The sequence below is a fragment of the Oryx dammah genome, unplaced genomic scaffold, assembly GCF_014754425.2.
Source record: "Oryx dammah isolate SB20612 unplaced genomic scaffold, SCBI_Odam_1.1 HiC_scaffold_1, whole genome shotgun sequence".
NCBI lineage: Eukaryota > Metazoa > Chordata > Mammalia > Artiodactyla > Bovidae > Oryx > Oryx dammah.
Genome location: NW_024070185.1, coordinates 72,250,602 through 72,276,157, shown reverse-complemented (window position 1 = coordinate 72,276,157; position 25,556 = coordinate 72,250,602). Strand labels below are relative to the sequence as shown.

General features: G+C 40.4%; 1 protein-coding gene across 3 annotated transcripts; it reads right to left on the bottom strand.

Annotated features, from left to right (window-relative positions):
- BNIP3L (BCL2 interacting protein 3 like) lies at positions 1 to 25,556 on the bottom strand. 3 transcript variants are annotated; one of them, XM_040243439.1, is made up of 7 exons: positions 20,268 to 24,057; positions 18,531 to 18,726; positions 17,630 to 17,813; positions 11,553 to 11,625; positions 5,684 to 5,787; positions 5,419 to 5,568; positions 1 to 2,734 (listed from the first exon to the last, which is right to left on the bottom strand). In XM_040243439.1, the coding sequence occupies exons 3-7, from the start codon at positions 17,791 to 17,793 to the stop codon at positions 2,686 to 2,688; spliced, it is 540 nt and encodes a 179-aa protein (XP_040099373.1). In that variant the 5' UTR covers positions 17,794 to 17,813; positions 18,531 to 18,726; positions 20,268 to 24,057; the 3' UTR covers positions 1 to 2,685. The 3 variants fall into 3 exon arrangements, with proteins under 3 accessions (XP_040099373.1, XP_040099364.1, XP_040099357.1); XM_040243430.1 differs by lacking the exons at positions 18,531 to 18,726; positions 20,268 to 24,057 and adding an exon at positions 25,338 to 25,556; XM_040243423.1 differs by lacking the exons at positions 18,531 to 18,726; positions 20,268 to 24,057 and adding an exon at positions 25,314 to 25,546.

The window sequence follows — 25,556 nt, the reverse complement described above, 5'->3', positions numbered from 1 at the left end:
AAGAGTTTTGTGATAGCTTTAATAGCACAAAATGTTTGTTGCTACAAGTTATACATGGATTGTAAACTGTATATAATGATACAAAGTGCTAACTAAATAGATGAGGAATGCATAATCACTTTGGCTCAGTTAAGTCTGATAATTTCAACAACTGGTTCACTTGAAGATTCATCTGACTGGCTAAATCTTCAGTTTTCATTGTTTAGAATAGTCAATGTTTTTACTGCAATCAGCATAACTTGCTGCACTTGTCCATGTGCAAGTTTGTGCAGTTTTGCTCTTGATTATATTTACAAATATCTTACGCCAGTTTTCATCAAACATAGGAAAAGGAAGCCTGCCTTTTTGTCCCCAAATTGTGAACAGGCATAAAGCTTTTTAAACGTTGATCTTAAAACATGTCAACTGTTCACTGTCCAATTCTTTCCAATCACCCAATCTGGCTCCAGTCAAAACAAATCTGGGGAGGAGCATAAACATTTATCCCACACGTTAAGGTTATTGATAAATACTGCATGATTTCATCTTATGATTAAGTTCTACTGTGATCGTGTATTCATGTTCTAATAGTCCAAAATTTCACAGCCATTTGAAGAAAAGGGGCAGAACTACATTTATTTTCAATGTTGGAAAACAAACAAACAAAAAAAACCCCACAAAAGTACTCAATCACACTCCTTATAGGATCACTACTGAATTTCAAAAAAGAGTCCTGTGTTGTCTCTATAAACTTGCTTTTCTCTAATTTTACTTTTCCCTCCCATGATACTCAATGTAATACAAACTGTGTTATCAGAACAGTTTAGCTCTTTAGTTTGCTTAAGTTTACCAGCCTTTCCAATTTTATTCAAGGCTTTTCGAAGTCCAACGAGCCAGCAGATTACTTTCTTCCCAAAGAAAAATGAAGACTTGAAATAAATAGGTTATAGAAGGCAAATCAGGTGTTATTAGATTTGTGAATAAGACACAGAAACAAGGCATAATAAAAAGATGGCCAAAATTGTTGCGACAACAAAAACTAGAAAGAATAAGTCAAAGAATTCAGAAGACTACCTGGATATACCATTTTCCTTAAAGATATCCAGATGTATTCTTGAATAAAGAGGTCAGAAACTAATTTTTTTTTGTTTAAGCTATATGTTATTTTCCACTATAACACATCAACTTTACAAAACTTGATGTGAGAGAGAAGACAGATAGTTTCTGCAAACTAGCAAACCTGGTGGTTCAGAGTGCTTTTATTCAAGTCGACCTGGTTTTCCCTATGGTTCTCTAAATATTCAATGTCTATACCATAAACAGTAATTATTTATATATGACACATATAACAGCATCCCTTCAGAGTCATGCTGAGAGAGCCAATCAACCTCCTTGAGATAAATGGTAACTGATGCTTTCTAACAATTTGGTCCTAAAGCTTCACATTTGAGAAGCGAACACAAAAGTGTACCATGAGAGAAAGTTGTTGAGTATTCTGGGGCTTGCGGAGTGGAACTGGAAAGATGGTTACGGGAGGAGGAAGTGGCCAGCGCCTGTGGAATCACAGGAATCGGCTCAGGCAGGTTGTATGGCAAACATGAGAAAGGGAGTGAGCAGAGGAAAACCGAGGGCTTCTCTTCAAAACTCTGTCAACTGTTCCCACAACCCAGGGCTGGTTTTCCAAGTTTCCCAAGAGCTTGAAATAACTCTGAGACAACTGTCTTCAGAGCTGAAAGGCTTCAGAGTGTAAGTGATGCTTCCTAAAACAAGAAGCCTGTATTTATACCACAAATTGGAGCTCATTCCAAAGCCTCTTAGGAAAAAATAAAAAAGGAAAGAAAATTCCAAGTCGTGAAAAATTCACATGCAGCTAATAAACATAAAAATACCAAACACACACACACACACACACAAACCCCCAAAGCAATTTCATAGATTTCTAGGCTGAGACATCCCTTACCAGAAATAAAGATTCTACACTATAGAAAAGACAGCATTATAACCTACTAGTATTAAAATCTGCTAATGTATTCTAGTTCTTGTACTTTATACCTATCATTTACGTAGCCTGCCTCCGACAAATTAAAAAGGCGCCATTAAGAGGCTTAGACAAAGAGTGGCTCCAAAGCTGGTTTAAAATAACTTTTTATTGCCCAGGATATTTTTTTTCCTTGTGTTAGATTTTGTCTGTTTTATTTGTTTTTGTTTTCTTTTTTCATAACTATAAATTCAAGCTTAGGGAAGCTTGCCTTTGTCTTGAAACCAAAACAACAAAGCTTTCATATCATTTGCAACCTGGTCTCATTTGAAGAGACAGGTGGGTTATCTTGTAAGAGTAAGATTTATACCACGAATGGTGCAGGTCTAGGTCTGGTGGTACTGAGAGAAGACAATGGCATTCTTGACAAAATTACAATCTGCTGGTGGCGTTTGCGGAAAAGAAGCCCTTGCAAATTTCTAAACGACAGTAAACTCTTATTAGGAAATTCTAAAGTGTTTTACAGGCCAAAAAGGGAATGAGGGTATTAGTAAAATGCCTCAACAGAGTTGGAATAAAATACTGGATTTGAGAATTACTGGAACTTGGATACGTAAAAAGAGGGTGTAGGTTGGGTCATGCTTACAATGGTCTCAAGTTCAAATAAACTACTGTGACAAGACACCACTTCACAAGTCACACGCTGGCCCAGGGACTCTTCTCCTCCCTTAGTAGGTGCTGGCAGAAGGCGTGCTCAGTCGTTTTCCAATGTAGATGCTGAAAGGGAAACAGAGTGTGTCGTGTTTCATCTGTTTCAACAGCTCTATACCAACTTGTCCACAGACTGCAGTGTACAAAGGAACGTCTTCAGCCGTTTGCGAAAAAGGGCTTTTCTAAAGGTCTACGTGCACGGTTCCCTGACACCCTCAAATCATCACTGACTTACCTGAAGCTAGTCACCAGCCAGCTAAACTGGTTTTATGTGATTATGTTTACTCGTGGGGCAGGACTGGAGTAATCACAGCACAGGGCAGTGATTAGACACAGTCAAGGCAGAGAGAACAGATGTTTCTGAAGAGACAAGCAGAGCCAACCTCCTTTGAGGTGGTCTGCTGTGGTGGACAAAAATTCTACCAATATTTAAGCTAAGAAATACAGCAATATACCTAACTACAAAGCTGCCCATGCTTTAAAATGTTCTAACAGTTTAATTCTTTTTTTAAAAATTGTTTCATGATTCTTTCCTTCTCATTAAATTTATTTACTTCTAATTGCAGGTTAATTGCTTTACAATATTGTGTTGGTTTCTGTCATACATCAACATGAATCAGCCATTGGTATACACATGTTCCCTGCTTCTTGAACCTCCCCCTCCCACGGCCACCCCATCTAGGCTGTCACAGAGCACTGGGTTTGAGCTCCCTGCATCATACAGCCAATTCCCACTGGCTACTGATTTTACATATGGTGATGTATGTTTCCATGCCACTCTCTTCATTCATCTCACCCCTCTCCTTCCCTGGCAGTATACCAGTTTAACTCTTAAGGGCCTTACATCACTTTCCCATGCCAAGCAAGGGTTTTACCCTTATAGAACAGAAGCAGAAGGGAAGTTAAGTTACGGAAAAACACAGAACCAGCCCGCACCCCAATGTAAAAAGACTGTAATTTTTTCTACATTTAACTGTGCTGGGACTCAGTTGCAACTCGTGGGATCTTCCTTGTGGCATGCTGACTTATTAGTTGTGGCATGCATGTGGGAGATCTAGTTTCCCAACTGTGGGCCGAACCTGGATCCCTGCACTGGAAGCTTACAGTTCTACACACTGGACCCCCAGGGATGTCCCCCAATAATACTTTTCAAAATCCTTTTTTCCTCCATCTGATTATGTCAGTAGTTACACCAACAAAAGAAACAGTCCAAAGATTCGTAAAAGGAAGATAATTCAAGGTACAAAAGCCAGCCAACCTCCTGAGGGCAAATGAACTGCTGTGCAGTCAACCCTGGGGCAGGGTCAGGGGGTGGTGAGTCTGGGCTCTGAGCCTGCCCCAACCACACACAACTTTCACACACTCCTTGTTTTGCTGTGTGCTGAGGCTGTCCTCACCCTCATGGAAGCAGGCACCCAGAAAGACAGAAGAGGTATGTGAGACAGTCAGGTGTGTTTCCAAGTTCACGACTGTGAACATCTCTCCCATAGGCTGAGCTCCGTATAGGGAAGTTAAAAGACGCTATATCTTCTGTGCATTCTACACAGAAAATGACCCACTGGGCATGCTCAAAGAGAAGGCCAGATACATCCTGAATATAAGTAACAGCAAGTGCCTAACTCCTAAAATACAGGGTTGGCCAGAAAGTTTGTTTGGGTTTTGTTCACAAAATGTTATGTTAAGAACAAACTTTCTGGCCAACCCAGTATTTAAAAAATATATTTCCTCAACTGTTCAAATTAAAAAAAAAAAAAGAATTTAAAAGACATGCCAGAAAAATGAATGAATTACAGGTAAATGTGGGGTCACTTTTAGAAGAATTTTAAAAAAAGACTATAAGGAGAGAAGAATCGTAGTAATAGTGTCAACCAATTTTCCAGTTTCACTCAAGGACTATTCAATAGAAGCGTGCTTTCCCACCCGGGAAAAAGAAATAGTCACACCAACTCCAGCTTTACACACTAAAGGTTCATCTACTTTCAAACTCAGCTGATCCTGAGTAATTTATAGACAACAGCAACAAAACCCAAAAGGAAAAATCAAATACAGGAGAGTTCACTTAAAAAAATGATCATTTCAGGGATTAAATCATAGAAACAACTTGTTTAAATGAGGAAAAAAACTCTACCATTACAAATCCTTGTTGGGACAGGTGTACCCCACTTTTCAAAAGTTTGGTTTACGTCACTTCACTACGTAAGTTAGACCTACATTAGTACCTGTTTTTGTTCACTGAAAGAAATCTGAAGAGGAGTTTCACTTGTATCAAAAAAAAAAAAAAAAGGCAAAAAGTGAAAATACCACTTAGGGCTGGTTTTGAAGAGAGCTGTTAGGGAGACAGGGCACCCCAAGCAGTGAGAACTGCCCTGCCAAGCTCCTTCCCAGGGACCACACTCAGCATCTCAGCACCCAACCTCCAGAGATTTGAACCGAGTCTGTGAACATCTGAGCTTTATCTTGCACCTGCTAGCAAGACATGTCCTCAGCTGACTGCTGCTTCACCTTATACCATTTCAGCTACGGAAGGTTTCCTAGAAATGCTCTACTTTCGGAGAGTGGGGGAAGGGTGGGGGGAATGTGTGTATCAATAGTGTATCATATCGACTCATTCTTTTAAGTTCACTCCACTTGTGCTAACATATGAAAAGCAAAACAACACAAACTGGTTTCACATGTATTCCTTACATCCTGAAAACAAAATCTGGGCAAAAAACGAATGGAAAAAACTTCAGCCATTAACCAGTACTTACCCTAGCCCCAAAGCCAAAACATGGGAGAGGAAGAGAGATGGAATGAACACCTTGAGAAACTCTGCGGAGAAGATCCCCCCTTTCTTCATGGCTCCACTCTTCCTCATGCTTAGGGAAACGGAACGCTTAGGGTGCCTGAAGTGGAACTCCCTGGGGGAAGAAACGGAGAGGGGTGTCAGACACACGTCTGATAAATGCGTCTCGGGCACTGGCGGGCCCACACCACTGCACTGCGTCCTCTGGAAAGCGACATGTACCGACTTACTTGGGTGGAATGTTTTCAGGTCTACTGGACCAGTCGGACACCCAGTCTACGCTTTTCTTCAGAGCATCCACTTCTTTCTCTCCTTCTGCAACTTCTTCTTCTGACTGTAGAGGAGAATGCACACTTTAAAAAGGGAGAAAAGGAAGATAGAGCCTTCCTACTACAGAAGACAAATATGGACAGAAAATATACAAGAATCATAAACTTGGCCATCAGTAATTTTTATGTAAGCAACATGCCATGTTTCTAAAAAGGCTGATAAAATAATCTAAGATCAGAGTATTTAATATCTTAAAAAAAATAAAAACCTTGAGTGAGTTTCACTGTGGCTATATAAACATAAAATGAACCTGAAACTTGAATTATATCTCAATTTAAGAAAAAGAATATGAATCTGAAAAAACTGTATGTTAGGACATGTTAAGTGTGCAAAGCATTGATAATTGCTGAATCTGATGTATGGATGGCCATCATAATAGGCTCTATTTACTTTTCTATGCATTCAAAAATTTTCACAATTAAAAACTAAAGGGATCATATCAAAAAGTATATGCTAACAAATATGAAAGAAAAAAAGGAGAGGTGCTGTGCTGCAGAAACAATTCAAATAATTATTAACAAGTAATTTAAAATAAATAGTATTTATTAAGCATTTAACAAGAGACAAGTATTGATCTAAGCACTTTCCGTGTATTAACCTTTACTTAAAACCTTATTTAAAAAAAGGAACTATTACTATTCCATTTTACAGATGAGGAAACTGAGACATAAATAACTGCTTAAGACTATATGAGTAGCAGGGCCATATTCAAACCCAGGCAAACCGTCTCTAGAGCCCCCACTCTTAGGGATTAGGTTTTGTTTTATTCCCTGGAAGATTATAGTTTTTAGACAAATTGCTATCCAAATATTTCCCAAAGTTTATTCAAAACTGGTGGCACTACTGGTAAAGAATCTGCCTGCCAATGAGAGGGCACAGGAGACACTGGTTCAATCTCTAGGTCGGGAAGATCCCCTGGGGAAGGAAATGACAACCTACTCCAGTATCCTGGCCTGGAAAACTCCATGGACAGAGAAGCCTGGCAGGCTACAGTCCACGGGGTCACAAAGAGTCAGACATGACTGAACAACTGAACACAAACTACATAAGCCAAAAGTTTTAAAAAGTAATGTATTTAATACTAAGAATTTGACATCTTTCATATCAAATTTTTTTCTTGCTAATGAGAACCTAAACTTTCGGCATAAGAACACAAAATTTCCAATAGCTTCTCTTCCAACAGAATCCACAGGGATGACCAATTTCTGAAAAATGACACAGATTTATTTATTCAGTTTTCAGGAATATGAAGCTATGACCCGAAACCAAAGGGTCTCAAATGACCTGAAACCAAAGGATCTCGAAGCTAAGAATTATTTTGATGTTCTTTTGTTTGGACAGAGTTAACTTTTTGACCCAAACTTTCATTCTTTTCAGTAGGTAGTTATGGAAATTCTCTATGAAACAGCTGCCCCAGGAAGGTAACTTCAGAGAATCTCTAGGTATAGATGGCCCCTTTTGCTGTCAAAAGGAAATTAAATCCCTGTGGATTTTTGCTACTCTGGTACTATCATTCTTAGTTCTGCTGAGCTTGACAAATTCCACTGAATGACACAATGTAGCCTTTAGGATTAAGCTTGTTCCCACTGGGTTTTGAGATTACTGGGAACCCTGAGTTGGCTCTCTGGAGTAAATTTTAAAACACTAAATCAAAAGTGATCAACTGCTGCAATTTACTTAGAGATCAGCCTGTCACAATGTCTCATTCAACATACTGTGGGTCACTTCAGTTTCCAACCTTGGTCTCAATCACCTCTTTTAAAACCACTCAAAGATTTAGATTTAAATTTGTGAAATACTTTCCAAAAGAATGAAAATATAAGATTTTATGCTAATTTTTAGAGATGATGATCTTCAGACTATGATTTAGGGAAAAAAAAAAAATCAAAACCCTAATCAGTTTAGAAAGCTGACCTTAAGAATAAGGGCTGTAACCTTTCCTCATTCACTACCCTTCGCTTACTTTTATTAACCTTAAATTTACCAGTTTTAGGCTTTAAATTGCCTTCTGATTTTTAGAATTTTAGAATACTGTAAAAATATGCTTCATCTAATGAAGTGAGAGTCATGCCTTTATACAAATCAATACCCTTCTCCCCACATCTATGTCTATTATTATAGAAGATTCTGATCGTTTCAGTGTGTCATCATGTGGAAGTCCCTCACTTTCTAACTGCTTACATTTTCCTTCTCTGGCCCACCCCAAGTTCTCTGAGGTCTCTAAACATGGATATTAAATTCCATACCATGGTACAGATAAACCACAGTTTTATAGGAGAGAAAAGGAAGGCATTTTCAGTTTGTATCATCTTCCAACCCATGCTGGCCTCTTTGGTCCCAGAAACACATTGAGAATTGCCTCTGAGAGACAATCTGTGGTCTGTTTTCTGCTACAAATGTGAGATTCATGGGGACCAGCATTCTAAAAGTCTAGTTTGAACAATCTTTCTCCTAAACGCATTACATCTTAGGCTTCCCTGTACCATGAACAACCCCTGACATGTCTCAGTTCATTCTCATGACCTTGTGAGCACTCCTAAAATCAATCCCATTCATCAGCTTACTTTAGTACAACAGGGGCCACAGGCCCAGACAGCCGGGGTTTCAGCCCTAGTCTATCACTTACTTCCTTGGGGATCTTAGGTAAGTAACTTAATTAAGACAAAGCTTCGTTTGTCCGTGTTTTTCATGGGGATACTGTCACCTCTTTCACTGAACTGAAAATAATGTGGGAAAAACTTTAAAAAATATTCTAATAAATGAGTATGGAGACTCCTTAAAAAAACTGGAAATAGAACTGCCATATGACCCAGTAATTCCACTGCTGGCCACACACACCTAGGAAACCAGAACTGAAAGAGACACGTGTACCCGAATATTCATTGCAGCACTGTTTACAATAGCCAGGACATGGAAGCAACCTAGATACCCATCAGCAGATGAATGGATAAGAAAGCTGTGGTACATATACACAATGGAATATTACTCAGCTATTAAAAAGAATGCATTTGAATCAGTTCTAATGAGGTGGATGAAACTGGAGCCTATTATACAGAGTGAAGTAAGTCAGAGAGAAAAACACCAATATAGTATATTAATGCATACATATGGAATTTAGAAAGATGGTAACGATGATCCTATATGCGAGACAGCAAAAGAGACACAGATGTAAGAACAGACTGTTGGACTCCGTGGGAGAAGGCAAGGGTGGGATGATTTGAGAAAACAGCATTGAAACATGTCTATTATCATATGTGAAATAGATCGCCAGTCCAGGTTCGATGCATGAGGCAGGGTGCTCAGGGCTGGTGCACTGGGATGACCCTGAGGGATGGGATGGGGAGGAAGGTGGGAGGGAGGGTCAGGATGGAGAACACATGTACACCCATGGCTGATTCATGTGAATGTATGGCAAAAACCATGAGAATATTGTAAAGCAATTAGCCTACAATTAAAATTTTTAAAAAATTCTAATAAATGAGCACCTTTCCTTTGTCTTCCTAAAAAGGCTAAGAAAGTCATATATTCTTCATGTGGATGATATAAAAATATTTAATAAGAGCCAGTAATAGGCCTTTGTTAACTGTACTGTTTCCTAACCCTAAGCTTCTTTCCCATTTATGAAAGAAAATTCATCCTTCTAAACCCTAAAGTAATTAAATGATCGCTTCTTCATTTAAAAACAAGCAATATAAAAAGCTTTTTGAAAGTGTAAGTAAATTACACCTATTGATTTCTCCCTTACTAAGAGTCCTACTCTGAAGGATATAATGTTTTTCTACAGGAGTTAGACTGCTTTTCGAAAAACACAGCCTGGCTTAAATAGACTGATCTGATTGTTAGCATCACTTACACAGTGCTTGATGATAACCAGTGTTCTTTTAGGTACTTGTTTCTGAATAGGGATCACAATAGCGATCCTATCACAATCTGACAGGAGACCAAACTCTTTTCTCTCCTGAATTTCACAAATTCCTTTGGAATTCTAGGATGGATGCAGTCAGCTCCACAACTCCACTTAAAATACAATTCCCAGGTGAGCCTAATTGTAAACCTGCCACCCCATGAGCCAGGACTGTTCTTCTCTGTGGTTGTTAGTTACCAGGTAGATTACTAGGGGGAAAAGGTGTGTGTGGGGGGGAGGGAGGTCTAAGGTCAAATAAGTTTGGGAAGCAGTCAGCTCTCAGTATCGGTGGGTCACACATCCTTGAATATGGAAGCTGACTGCACTACCAGTTTACATAAGGGACTTGATCATCCGTGGACTGTGGTCTTGGGGGTAGGGTGGTGGTGGTCCTGGGACCAGTCCCCTGAGAATACCGAGGAATACCTGCACTTGGTGGAAATCAACAGACTTCTTTACTGCAGGAATTTCCAGAGCCTTTAATGTGTTTCTTATGCCCTGGTACCACTGGAGAGGGAAGGTGAGTGAACCTGGGGACTGCAGTGTATTTCCCAGATATCTGACTTCAAAACTACCTTATGGAACCTCCCGTTGAGCAAATGTTCCTCAAAATGTTTTTAGGGAAACACTAACTCTGGACTTTCGACTTGTCTGTACAAAAGGCTATATGGATGGAGACAGCTAATTCAGGAAAAGATTGAAGCAAACAATTTCAATTCTCCATCCTGGGATTCCTTAGTACACTTTTTCCACCCCCTCCCCCCATGGAAGCTTCATATAGTCTCCTCCTTGTTAGCTATAGCTAATTGCACACAACAAAACTCATGGACAGAGGCGAGCAATTCCACAATCACAGGCAGCCAGCTCCCTACATAAGTGCCTTGCCGCTACAAGCATCTCTACAACATAAAGCTCATTGTAAAATCGTTAGTAGTCAGTCCCATAGATTTTCTAGGTTTCAGAAAACAGCACAAATGAAGCACAGTCAACAAAGGGAGAAAGTGTGCAGCTTCTCAAACAGAAAGAACACTGAGTGGATCCCAGGTAACATGCAAAATATTTCCAGTGCAAAGGGAGTCAGGACACTGCAGAGTGAGAACCCCACAAAACAGTTTTTGTTAGCATTCACTGAAACATTCATTCAACAGACATTGTTCAAGTACCTTAACGTGGGAGAAAAAAAACAATGCTTCCTGTTCTCAAGAATTTGCACTCTGACACTGGGAGGTGATCTGACATGTCAATAAAGTCAAGGGCTGGTTATGAACATTCTACATCATTAACATCAATACTTATTTATCACAAGGTTTATAATAAAAACCTTTGTAAGCTTTCAGTACTATATCCATCTATATTTCCAACAGTGTCAACTCCTAGTGAAACAATATTTAACTTCTTCACCTTAAGGAACTTGGCGTGTGTAATTTAGGTGAGTTTTATCTCTTGCTGCTGAAAATCATCGCCAACAGTCATTGACTTGATTCTAGGTGCAAAAAAAGCTTCACACCTGGTTCTACAACAACTTTCATTTATTCTGTGACCTTAAATAAGTCATCAGTCTCAGTTTTCAAACATTTATAAACTCGAGACAGTAGCCTAGAATATCGGAATGATACAGACAAAAGAATTTCCTAATTCTTTTAGGTGACAAGATCCCAAATTCTTGGTTGTAAAGGAGCACATTCATGACCATAGGCATAAGTAAATTTCAACATTAGAACCTCAGTAAGTTAAAACAGCTTCAAACTATTTTTTAAAGTCTTTACTCATATTCTTTACTATATTTTAGCGAAACAGACTTATTTAGAGTTTTGCATTTTCCTAATTATTGTAAATCACAAAATTAAACAAACATACACACACACCTGAGAGCTATGGTCCTTGCTGGTGTGCATTTCCACATCAAACATGATCTGCCCATCTTCTTGTGGGGAAGGGCTGGAAGAAAAAGACACTGAGCCGTTAGTTTTCTTTCAATTTGTCAAATAAATTAGCCTCTATTGGATATTAGAAAATTAAAAGTTACAATAGTATGGCCTTGAAAAAGCAGCAAATCAGAAAGTATACCATAATGCTGTGTAATAAAAATTAAAACTGAGCACTCTTACTGTCCAAATGATCTAGAATTTTTTAGTGGTGTTAAATTCCTTCGCAATGATAAATATGCGATGGAAATATTACCTAAAGACAGAAGCCTGTCACATTTTCTTATTTTCACTTCTTTTCCCAATAATGGTAAAAGGATCTTCAAATTCAGAAACTCCAGTTTGGGCTTCTTTTTCTCAACGCTCTCTCATCATTAAATAATTCACCAGTAAAGTGTGAAAGCAGCTCTTAAAGACTCTTCCAGAAGGTCTGCAAGGTTAAAACTGTTTTTACAATACCATTAGGATTTATTTGCCTCTCTCATGCTCATTTGCTCATAAGAGTCCAGTGCAATTTTCCAAAGGCTGCATTATGTATAATACCATGACAGAGAGAATGCAAAAGCACATGAGAATCCAGCTGTTTTCTATTATGTCAGATATTAAAGAGATGTGCATAAATATAAAACACCACCACTATTCTTACAAATTTCTTGGTTATGGAAAACAGTTACTTTCTGTTTAAAAAAGTTCAGTTCAGTTCAGTCGCTCAGTCGTGTCCAACTCTTTGCGACCCCATGAATCGCAGCATGCCAGGCCTCCCTGTCCATCACCAACACCTGGAGTTCACTCAAACTCACATCCACCGAGTCGGTGATGCCATCCAGCCATCTCATCCTCTGTCGTCCCCTTCTCCTCCTGCCCCCAATCCCTCCCAGCATCAGAGTCTTTTCCAATTACTTATGGTAATGTTTGTTGTTTGGTATGGTAGGTTTGTTATTATTGACTGAATGAATACATTTTTAATGCTCTCAGTTTTACTTTCTACTACAGTAAATATCAAAACATATAATCCACATAAATAAAAGATCTTTGGAGTCCCTAATAGTTTTCACGAGTGTAAAGGAGTAGTGAGACCAAAAAGTTTGAGAACCACTATTTTACTTATTTTTAGAAATATTAACTGAGATATTTCAGAGTGAATTATAAAAGCTTATACCAAGTGATAACCTTTAACAAGTACAAGATGTATTGCAAGAATTATAAACTTTTAGACAAAGATACATGATCAAGAGTTCAACCTGTTAAGTGCTATTCTTAGCTCTATCGATGACTCCTTGTATAACCATAGCGAGTCACTACATCTTTCACTATACAACCCACCTCCCCACATGTAAACTCAAGTGGGCATGAAGGATGCTCCAGGCTTAACTTGCTCAAAGGAATTGATAATGACTATTATGAAATTAAAAGACGCTTACTCTTTGGAAGGAAAGTTATGACCAACCTGGATAGCATGTTAAAAAGCAGAGACATTAGTTTGCCAACAAAGGTCCGTCTAGTCAAGGCTATGGTTTTTCCAGTGGTCATGTATGGATGTGAGAGTTGGACTGTGAAGAAAGCTGAGCACCCAAGAATCGATGCTTTTGAACTGTGGTGTTGGAGAAGACTCTTGAGAGTCCCTTGGAATGCAAGGAGATCCAACCAGTCCATCCTAAAGGAGATCAGTACTGAGTGTTCATTGGAAGGACTGATGCTGAGGCTGAAACTCCAATACTTTGGCCACCTCATGCAAAGAGTTGACTCATTGGAAAAGACCCTGATGCTGGGAGGGATTGGAGGCAGGAGGAGAAGGGGACGACAGAGGATAAGATGGTTGGATAGGATCACCGACTTGATGGACATGAGTTTGGGTGAACTCTGGGAGTTGGTGATGGACAGGGAGGCCTGGACTGCTGTGATTCATGGGGTCGCCAAGAGTTGGACACTACTGAGCGACTGAACTGAACTGATTAGAGCTGCCAAGAGCATGTGTACGATGGTAATATGTAGAGATGCTGGTGAGACTGATTAGAAAGTGAGAACCCCAGAAATGCGTCAGATATTAGGTCTAGGAGTCTTTGACTATTATAAGTGACATAAATTAAGTGAAAAGTATTAGTCGCTCAGTTGTGTCCAACTGTTTGCAACCCTGAGGACTCTAGCCCACCAGGCTCCTCTGTCCGTGGAATTCTCCATGTAAGAATACTAGAGTGGGGAGCCATTCCCTTCTTCAGCGGATCTTCCCAATCCAGGGATTGAACCCAGGTCTCTCACACTGCGAGCAGATTCTTTACCATCTAAGCTACCAGGGAAGTCCCACAACTGACATAAGAGATTCTACAATGAGGGTAGGAAAAGGGAAAAGCTGGTTCTATATCAAACCACCATATTAATGTATTTAGAAAATTTCTGTCTTAAACTGGAATATAAATCTCAGGCTATATAGCACAGGAACCCAGTAGAACGAGGGACTCTTATCCTCAATGTACTGTCATTAGGCTGCTAACACTGCTGAATTCACAGCCATAGATCAGGTGAGGGGCCAGCCTCACACAGCCATGATGATGAGGACAAGGCAGCCAAATGATCAAGTCAAGAATCCCAGAGAAGCACTGTTCTCTACACTCATCTTACCATGGCAAGCTCAAAGTAAGCTTGCTTAGATTAACACTCAGCATTTCACTGGTAGGATGATCTGAAGAATCTGGTGTGCATTATTATACTGGCTCATTGGCTTAAAGCTCAACATTCAGAAAACTAAGATCATGGCATCTGGTCCCATCACTTCATGGGAAATAGATGGGGAAACAGTGGGAACAGTGTCAGACTTTATTTTGAGGGGCTCCAAAATCACTGCAGATGGTGACTGCAGCCATGAAATTAAAAGACGCTTACTCCTTAGAAGGAAAGTTATGACCAACCTAGATAGCATATTCAAAAGCAGAGATATTACTTTGCCAACAAAGGTCCGTCTAGTCAAGGCTATGGTTTTTCCAGTGGTCATGTATGGATGTGAGAGTTGAACTGTGAATAAAGCAGAACGCTGAAGAACTGATGCTTTTGAACTGTAGTGTTGAAGAAGACTCTTGACCCTTGGACTGCAAGGAGATCCAACCAGTCCATTCTAAAGGAGATAAGTTCTGGGTGTTCACTGGAAGGACTAATGCTGAGGCTGAACCTCTAATACTTTGGCCACCTCATGCGAAGAGTTGACTCACTGGAAAAGACTCTGATGCTGGGAGGGATTGGGGGCAGGAGGAGAAGGGGACAACAGAGGATGAGATGGCTGGATGGCATCACCGACTCGATGCACATGAGTTTGGGTGAACTCTGGGAGTTGGTGACAGACAGGGAGGCCTGGCGTGCTGCGATTCATGGAGTCGCAAAGAGTCGGACACGACTGAGCGACTGGACGGAACTGAGGAAGCTTTTAAAATTTTCTCCTGTCTTGACAACAGGATGACAATCTCTAGGGACAGGGTCTCTGCACTAGTATTTTAAAAAGCTCCCGGGGTGAATCTAGTGTGTAGGTTGGAAACTCCAACAAGAGGCTGGAACAGAAAGCAAAACACACGGAGGTTATTTTCCAACAATCACTGCAGTGACAATCAAGTTTGTTTGTTTTAGTCGCTAAGTCATGTCTGACTCTGTGTGACCCTATGGACTACAGGATTTCCCAGGCTCCTCTGTCCATGGGATTTCCCACGCAAGAATACTGGAGTGGGCTGCCATTTCCTTCCCCAAGTGGCAATCATATAGCTATGGGATAAATTTTAAATTAAAAATATACATAGGTACTTCCTTGGTGGTCAAGTGGTTAAGAATTCAACTTGCAAAGCAGGGGACATGGGTTTGATCCCTGGTCCGGGAACTAAGATCCCACAAGATGTAGGGCAACTAAACCTGAGCACCACAACTACTGAGCCTGTGCACTCTGGAGTGACCTGATGTAGCCAAATAAATATTTAAAAATAAATATATAAATGTTTTAAAATAAATAAAAATACATATAAGTCAACTTTGGAACTAATAGCCAACACTCCTAAAACACTTTGCCTACAAGAAACAGTTCTTAATTTCAAGTATAGACACATTGGCAATTTTGATGACATGAGCTGTAAAAATGTTTTTAAATGTTCAGGTGTTAGATATCCCTAGAAAGCATTATTGAGCTAGAGTCCGAGGCCTCCTTTGAGGGGTGACTGGTAACCCAGAGCCTGAAAATGAGTCAGTGAGAACACAAAAGTGTCCAAGAGCACCTACCACACATCAATTAACATGTTTAGAAACTCAATTGGAACATGTTCATGGGAAGATGAATTTGTATTAGATCACAAACATAACTGCAACCCCTGGTGGTCAGTGGTAAAGAACCCACCTGCCAGTGCAGGAGACATGTGTCCCATCCCGGGGTCAGAAACATCCCCTGGGGGAGGAGATGGCAACCCACTCCAGTATTCTTGCCTAGAGAATCCCATGAACAGAGGAGCCTGGTGGGCTACAGTCCACAGGGTTGCACAAGATCAGACATGACTTCTTGACTAAACACACACATAAATGACACAAGATGACCAGAAGGGCGGGCAGGTGATCTTTTCTCTGCTCAATGACATCACCAAGGGAACGGCAGGTTAAAGGTCTCGCCAGTTCCCATGATGCAGGACTGCATATTTGAACATATAATAAAAGCCTTATCAGCAGGCCCATAACCAGCAGAAAACTTCAGAAGCCCATCAGTGAGTCCCACAACATAAATGTACCATAATATAAATGTGATTCACAAAAACAGACTTCTGCTGGAGCTCCTATACCTGGCGGCAAGCTGCTCAGAGGCATGCCATCTGCTCGTAACAAGAGCCATCCTGGCTCCTCAGAGGCCCAGGGACATGTGAGCGATGTGATGAGGTGCTGGGGGTGAGAGGCGTGCCACAAGGCCATCACACCAGTCCTTTGTGGCCTCAGTAATAGCAGTGGATCACGCGTCATGCAGGAACTCTGAATATGATTTAACTCTTGATTCTCCTTTTCTACTTTTTCTGGTAAGAAACAACAGCATATACTATGCACAATTTTTGCGAAGTATAAAAACTCTGTAGAAGACCGATGGCCAGCATTGCATCCCCTACAGATAATCACTGTTTACGTTTCAAGGTGGCTCCTTAATCCATGTCCTGTGTGTCTGCATTTTCTATATGGCCAGTGTCAGTGAACTCTCATTAGCCAGAAGATCATCCAATACCCCAAAGTGCTAATACTACAGCTGTCACCAGTCTAAGAATTGTTCAATATACCGCTAATGTCATTTAATTCCTAGTCCCTCTGGAAAAAAGGGAAGGCTCTACTGAGAAGTACACTAACAACTCAGTTCCATTCTCCTCATATGTATTTGTATTCTGAACTCCCTCACAATAAGCAGTCCTTCATCAGAAGAACTAGTCTCCCCAAGCCAAATATAGGAAAACAAGAAATAAAACTTCTGAGCTTTAAGGAAATTCAATAGCCTTCAAAATTAACTTTCTTTACAGTCCATGGTTGGTGCCTCCATCAGACTAATAGTGGTATAACTTGAATCAGCTTGTAGTTCCTGCAACTCAGACATTTAGTGAGTGGCTACTATATGCCAGTACCATGACCGTCAAGAGTAAAGCTAGACCCCTGCCTTTTAAAGCCTCACAGACTATATAAGGAAGGACAGATACATACAAAGATAACTGTATTCAAGGCAGAAAGAGACCTGTGAAAGGAAAAAGGAAAATGGGAGAAAGATTCTTTCTCTAAGTAAACATATATATCACTGCCTGGTAAATATCTGAAAATGATACAATCTGAAGAAGGAAACTAATTGATTTAATCTAAGGAAAAAGTGGGAACTCATGTCCTTTTCAACTGGCTGTCTGATTTAAATACATGCTGCCAAGAAATCAGGAGCTATATTTTCGTCAAATGAGGTTGGAAGTGATTTATTTTTTCTAATGGGAATTAACCTGGCAGCCCACCCGTTTCTGGAACTCCACCAGAACATGCATCTCACTCACCTGTCGCAATGAGAACTGCCTCTTGAACTGCTCTGTCCGGATTCATGCTGTGCGTCCAAAAGAATCTTCTCCATGTCGCCATTGTGAATGGAGGATGAGGAGGGTACGTGCTCTAGCCCCCCATTCTTCCCATTGCCATTATCATTGCCATTGCTGCTGTTCATGGGGAGCTCCACCCAGGAACCTGTTGGACAAGTCAGATAACTGCCGTCAACCACAGCAAACGGCGGGCTCGACTGTGCATGTACCATGCAGCCATGGTGAATTCAGATAAGAATTCTGGCTTGCCTGGAACCAGAGGTCCAAGTATTCTCAAGAAAATAAAGAGCAATAAAAGTCGGAAGATCTACACCGCTCTGTTCCTGAAGGTTCTTATGCAATCCACCGATGTAGAAAAAGCTGGAACTCTAAAATGAGGAACTTAAAAACATGTCTTTCAGCCAGTTTTCTCTCTAGTTAAAACTTATGTACAATAAACACTGCAGGAGAACTTTTAGGTTGCTTTTTAGAAAATAAATAGCTACTTTATTAGCAGATAGGCTACTTACCTTTAATATTTTAGTTACATATATGTATTTTCCATAGTCTGACTTTATCTATTTAGTTGTATAGTCTCTATCTGGCTTAGAAATTTCATAAAGTTTATCTTAGTAGTTAGCAACTGTGTCCTAATTAGTACAAACAACTGAGAAGCTCCTGGAGAGGCAACTTAAGCTGATCATAAACATGTCAATTTGTGTGCAAGTCTGGAGCATAAAAATGAATGCAGCTGGCTCTGTTAAATCAGGTGAGAATGCTAAAAACTCTAAAAAACGCTTTCCTGTCACACAAATTAGTTTCTTCCCTTCCTTTATACCGTATTCTTTCCATTCCTTCTCCTTTCTCTATGCACTACACATACCTTGCAAACTTGGCTTTTCTTTCTTCGCTCCCACAAGTTCCACTGCCTAGGGTTTTCATGAAGCCGAGCCACTGCGGGGGAGTGCGCATGGGCAACACGACTGCCGCAGACGGAAAAGAGGGTGGAGCCACAGGAAATGGGCGGGGCCCTGGACATTTGGACTGGTCTTGAAAATATGGCTCCATGAGTTTGCTGACTACAAGGTCCTTTAATTTTAGTCAGAATTGACAACAATAGCCAATAAAGCAACTTCACAACAAAAGGAAAGAGTGGTATATTTTTTCTCATAATTTCCATTCCTTACAACAAATTTTGTTTTAGAAAAGGTAATCACACAAGTTGGTGGAACTGTTCCTGTAAACTCCAAGGAGAAGTGTTGGAGAGAGTTCTGTGGCTGAAAAGTCTCCTATCAGTAGGTCAGAATAACAGGTTCAAACCCTAAACTGCACCCTAAATGAGGTGATGGCTAATCCAGACCCAGAAGTGAACGCAATATGACCGGTCTACAAAGGAAAAGCTCAAAAGGTAGCCCTGGCTGGAAATCCGACTTTCCCACTTACTGTGACTTCAGTTGCCTCATTTGTAAAATAGAGATAACAAAGTACCTTCCTCCCAGCCTTGCTGTGAGGACTAAATAGAGGAACACAGGAAAAGTGTCTCGTAAAGAGGAGATGCTTGTCTATGCACTAGTTAAAAGAGTTGGTATTTGTAATGTACAGTGTTTGCTTCGTATAAATGAAGTTCCCTTTTCCTTCCTTTCCCTCCAAGGCAGTCCCAGTGGCTGTCAGAATCCCATCACCACCACCAAGTCTTTGGCGTTGTATTGTCAAACAACACAATTGTGAGACACCTCCGAGGTGGTCTTCTGTCCACAAACAAAAATGTACACAGACTGGACAGGACTCAAAACAGATGAACAAATTCCACTAGCAAAGCTAAGAAAGATCTAACATTGGAAGTCATTTAACTAAACGCTTATGCTTGGAGGGCATCTGGGGTGCACAAGAAATACACTAAAAGCATCCTTAAGTTTACAGCTCTGTCAAAATATTTTCTTTCCTAAAGGCAATCAACCCAGAATATTCACTGGAAGGACTGACGCTGAAGCTCCAACACTTTGGCCACCTGATGCAACAAGTTGACTCACTGGAAAAGACCCTGATGCTGGGAAAGACTGAAGGCAAAAGGAGAAGGGGGCAGCAGAGGATGAGATGGTTAGATGTCATCAATTTGAACAAACTCAGAGAGATAGTGGAGGACAGACAGAGGAGCTTGGCGAGCTATAGTCCACAGGTAGCAAAAGTGGAACATGACTTAGCAGCTGAACAAGAAAGTATTTTAACTGAAAAGAGTGATAGAGAAAGGTATATGATGAACAAACTGTTTTGTTTTCTACTCCCACTCTTTTCTAGGACTGAAAAAACCTAATTTACACCAATAAGACCAGTTCTTCTTGTTCAGAAGCCCAATGTGACAAATAAACAAAAGGCCAGAGTTGCTCTGGTAGAAGTAGAACTAAGGAACCAGGAGTTCTAGAAGGGTCTCTGTGAAAGCCAGGCTTCCCTAAAATATAATTAACGTTCACTGGAAGCAGCTGATTGGGAGAAAAAAGGCTCTAACAATATCAGGGTTTGGAGACCTTGCTTTTTTTTGAAGGACTTCCAAACAAATATGTAAATTCCACTTTCTGCATTAAACGTATATAAGTAATCAGAGTGTAGGAGCTTGAGGAGACACCTAGAAAGGCTTGGTGAAAATGACCTGCAATGGTTTTAACGTGTGTGTGCTCAGTCACTCAGTCATGGCCCCCCAGGCTCCTCTGTCCATGGGATTCTCCAGGCAGGAAGACTGGAGTGGTTTGCCACTTCCTCCTCCAGGGGATCTTGCGTCTCTTCTGTCTCCAGCACTGGCAGGCGGGTTCTTTAACACTAGCGCCAGCTGGGAAGCAACCACCTCTACTATGTGAATATCATCTTAAAGGGAGAAGAAACCTCTGGCCTAAGTCCTGGTAATATCACCATGTGATAAACAGCATGACGACTATAGTTAATAACTGCATTATGTATCTGAATGAAAAGAGAGTCGCTCTTAGAAGTTTTCACCATAAGAAAAAAATTTTTGTAACTGTGTGATGATGAACGTTAACTACACTAAACTGTAGTGGTCAATTCAGAATAAATAAATAAAATCATTATTTCGTACAAATGAAACTCATACAGTGTTGTATCTCAGTTACACCTCAATTTAAAACACACACACACAGGCAGCCTGGATGGGAGGGGACGTTTGGAGGAGAACACATACATGTGTATGTATGGATGAGTCCCTTTGCTGTCCATGTGAAACTATCACAACACTGTTAATCAGCTATGTTCAAACATAAAATAAAAAATTAAAAGAATACAGAAGGGTTGCCTGCACACAGTGCAAAAGCAAAAACAAAACAAAACACATCTACCTCACAGAGTTTTTGGGAGGATGACAGGAATAATAAAAATAAAGTGCTGCGTGTTAGTTACTATTATAGTTCTACTAATTATCTTTTAAAAAACACTTATTACAAAATTAATGCATTCCTTGAAAATGTAAACGGTACATGAAGGACAAATTCACCCTTGTTCCCAGCCTCCCATTCCTATTCCTAAAGGAAACTACTTTAAATAGCTTCATATGGAGACTTCCAGAGAATATTTCATTTTTTGTGTTTTGCTTTTACAAAAAAAAAAAAAGGAACTGTATTGCACCTACTTTTCTGTAACTAGTGTTTTTTACCTAACAACTTGATGTTTTTCAACGTCAATATATGTTGCTTTACCTTATTCTTTTGCATTGCATCCCATCATAAAGATATACCATGCTTTAACCATTATCCACATAGCAATGGTTAATAATTACCCAAATGACTGTCTCTTCATATTTTGTTTACAACCAGGACTTCCGTGAACATTCTGCCAAGGAATCTGGCAATATCCAGTAAAAGCCTTAAAAGAGGAGATTGCCGTTAACTCTTAATTCTCTTCCAGAAATATCACCTATGGAAATATTCAGTGAAGAGCAAGTTAGACACAGATATCCATTAAATGTTTACTTAGTAGCCTTATCTTTTGAGTAAAAATGAAAAAAGGCAGACTTGTCTTTCTCAATAGATGAACTACATATGCCTTTTTCTCATCACCTACTTCATGCCTGATTTGCAGCCTCAGAATTCCTGCCTGGTCTAAGGTTACCAAGTCCCTTTTTTCTTGGAAAGGAAACTTGGCAAGATATGAGCACTGTGCTGCCCAAGTATCATAAAGTTGAAAGAAAAACCTCAATGAATTCTCTTCCTAATAAATAAGCTTTAAAATTAAAAATTGGAGGCTCTATTATGTTAAAAGACTACTTACAAACTAACCATGGTTCTGTTGTGTCAGGCTGCACATATACACACTACAGGAGCTATTTTCTAGTTGAAGTGTGAGAACTGCCTAAGAGGATTCAGAGATGCATGCCTCTACACTGTGTAACACAGCTCACTGTGAAGGCTGGTCCAGTAATTGTGATTACATTCATGAGTGCATGGTGTGTTTACTCTTTATAATTTTATAACCACCAGTTCAATCCTCTTGCAAGAAGGGAAATGGGAAAGTGAGAGAATGTGGCAAGAGAGAGAAGGAAAAAGTTTTTCTCATTCTTTCCCCAATTTTTCAATCCCATGTGCAACTCATTCTAACCCAGGGTAACACATTTCATTATGTCTTATTTTCTTTCCTCAAAACCTTTCTTTTACTTCAAGTACCTGATGCTGGAATCCAGCTGAGAACAGTCACTGAGATTTTTCTTTAAAACAGCAACAACAACAAAAAAAACAGTATTATAAGGCACTGAAGTGTCATGTATCATACATAGCCTTAAAGGCCTTCTTGTAGTCCTGGGGAACCAAGTACACCATAGCTGAAGATGTTTAAAAGATTAAAAAAAAAAGGCTGTACTGCCTACATGAAACAATAACAAAAACTGGATTACTACTGTAATTTTCCTCATCTTACCTACTGAATTTTATGACATAAATGTCCAATATCCTTAAGTAAATTGATAGTTTTCTCTAAACTAAAAGTAGCAACTGGAAAATATTCTTTTAACTTTGGAAGTAGTTCAGATATTTCTCCACTGATTTGTCATGAAAGCAAACAGTCCCTCTACACGGATAAACTTTTTTTAAAAACTCAGTGAAAGGTTTCATTATTCCAAAAATTTCAATAATTTGCTATTAAAGTTCCGCTTTGACCCCTGAACTAAAGATAAAATCCCAAGCTACAGATTATCTGTACAATGAGTTCATCTCCTGTTTTTCAGACTTGTGCAACTTTGCCCAACAAAGAACTTCAACTTATCAGCAATCTGGGTAGTATTAGATGCCTGAATAAGTTGTTTTGCAGTGTCCAAAAATCACTTGAAGGAATCAATAACCCTTCTTGTTTTGTTCAGTCCAGATTTGTATATCAGGCTTAAAAAAAAAAAAAAAAAAAAGAGTGAAAGGCAAGAGAAGCATAATGAAATGTGGCACCATCTAAAAGCTTTCAATAACATTTCAAAGTAGCTCACCCTAGCTCCAACAAAATACTTTCTATCTAGCAGATGTCCCGAAACAACATTTTGATACTATATACACAGGCTGAGCATCCTTGCACTTCTGTAACAGCTAATACAAATGGATCAGCTCCTGATTGGTCAAGGACATCAAAGACCTCAGGGGTCTGTCAGGACAGGGAGGAAAATCATCACATGGAGTGTAAGCCCAGTTTTCTGTTACATGGTCAAGGGCAAAGAAAAATTCCTTTGCTTTCTGTGATGTCAGGGACATATACTAACCAAACAGCTAATTTGTATCACAGAAAAGCTGGAGTGCAATCAAGAAACAGTATACTACAAAGAGATCCACAGGCAGGCCACCTCTGTACATTAGGTGGGATAACATAGGGAAAAAATAAGAAACACACAAGATCAGGGGATTGTGGACCACTGAAGAGAAGTGTCCTGAAAGGAACACTAGATTGGGTGAAAGCAAACCTCAGTTCTAGGATCTAGCCTGTGGTGAACTTGGACAACACACCTGACTCTAGACTTGTTTCTCTCTTTTAAACTGAAAGTAGAGTTGACTTACAATGTGCTGATTTCTGCTGTACAGCAAAGTGGCTCAGTTACACACATAAATATATATTCTTTTTTACATTTGTTTCTAATATGGTATATCCCAGGAGACTGGATATAGATCCCTGTACTATACAGTAGAACTTTGTTGTTTATACATTCTAAATAGACCTGTTTCTTTACCAGTAAAGAACAGTGGACAGCTACTGCTAATGTTTCTTCTCATTTTAAAATCACATGCTTCTAAAAGAGTATGTTTTTAAAAAGATTAAAAATTTTAAAATGCATATTAATATGTGTGGCAAATAACATTAAAAGACAAATTAATCCTAATTTACTGTGGGAAATAATACATAAACCTTACATTCCAGAACATAAGACACTTCAAATTTTTGACTGAAAAGTCAACATTTAAGGAATCACTTAATCAAAAGATGGAGCAAGGACAATAAGCACTGAAAACATTTTTAAAATACTCAAATTCTATCTCAATATTGTGAGGAAAGGAACTCTCTTCTTTAAAATAATTGTTGGGCCATGTTGAACACCTCTCCCTGATCAAAGATCATGCAATGCTTTTAAATGTCATTTAAGCATCCAACTGATTTTTAAAAGACTTTATGTGGCCATATGCTAACTGTCCCAACTACCTCTTTCAAAAGGTAAATTGCAGGAAGGTTAGGCAAGAACCTTCCCAGGACTTTCAGCGAGCTTTAAAGGAAACTGGGAAAAACCTCAGAACAAGATGTCTAAGCACCAGAATGTTAGGAAAAGCAATTGTATTTGGTCGGAATTAGATATTGGCATTGACTTTCAACAGCCCACTTTTAACACATTAAAAACGAATGAGTTTTTAATCCCGTCTCTGAAAATCCATTGCCCCAGATGCCAAGATTTGTGCAATCTTGGACGGTTCAAGAGGCTGTTTATAACCAGGTTTACAGGACACACAACACGATCGTTAAAAAAAAAAAAAAAAATTACTTGAGCAACTCTGAAACATCTTTTTTAAAAAAAAGTAGCATAGCCTCCTCACCCCCACCCTCACGTGATACAAGTAACCACTAAATTACCAAATAATTTTCCTGGCCAGCCTGTGCTAACAAAAGAACGCAACAAGAGGGCTCACGTTCCGAGCCCAGGGGAAAGGCCGACCTAGGGAGGTGGGGTCAACCGGGCCTGGCCCAAGCTCCCAGCACCCTTGACCTCCCGCCCGCCCTCGGCCGCCCCCTCCTCTCGGCCCGCTGCCCGCGTCCATCCCCCGGCGTCCCAGCCGCACGTCCCCATCTCTGCCCACGTCCCCTTTGCTGCCCGCTCCGCCCACCCTCCCTCCCGCGCCGCAAGGCCCACCCCTCGACGCCCCGATTGGCTCCTCTCTGGGGCCCACCACAGGTGGGATCTGCTTGACCCCCTCGACTTCCCACCCAACTATCCTCCCCAACCTCGAACCCAAGCCGTTCCCCATCCAAGATTTCAGGAGAATGCGGAGCCAGGTTAGGAGGAAGACAGAAGCGACTCCTCCTGACCGGTGACGGGAGCTGTCAGTCATCCGCGCATCCTCTGCCTTGACCAATGGGCTGTCTTCTCCTCCCGCCCCCCGCGCGGAGCTGGCGGCGGCGACCCGAGCAGCTCCTCCTCCCCCATCCCCTTTACCGAGTCCGCTGGCCCAGCACTCACTGTTGAGGCCGGCAGGCGGTGGCAGAGACTGTTCGCCTTCCTCACAGTTATTGTTGTTGTTGTGCGGGGGCGGCGGCTGTTCTACTAAGTGAGACGACATTGTCTGGCGGCTGGAAGAGCTGCGGCCCCGCAGCAAAGACCGTCTCCGGTTCTCGGGCAGCAACACAACAAGCCGAGTCCCCCGCCCCCTTTTCCGCGCCTGCGCAATCCCTCCCCCAC

Coding starts and splice junctions, on each gene's coding strand:
- BNIP3L (XM_040243423.1), bottom strand. CDS start 25,437: ATGTCGTCTCACTTAGTAGAACAGCCGCCGCCCCCGCACAACAACAAC. Junction 11,626..17,629: donor GGCAGTTCTCATTGCGACAG/GTGAGTGAGATG, acceptor TTTTTCTTCCAG/CCCTTCCCCACAAGAAGATG. Junction 5,788..11,552: donor GCAAGGACCATAGCTCTCAG/GTGTGTGTGTAT, acceptor TCTCCTCTACAG/TCAGAAGAAGAAGTTGCAGA.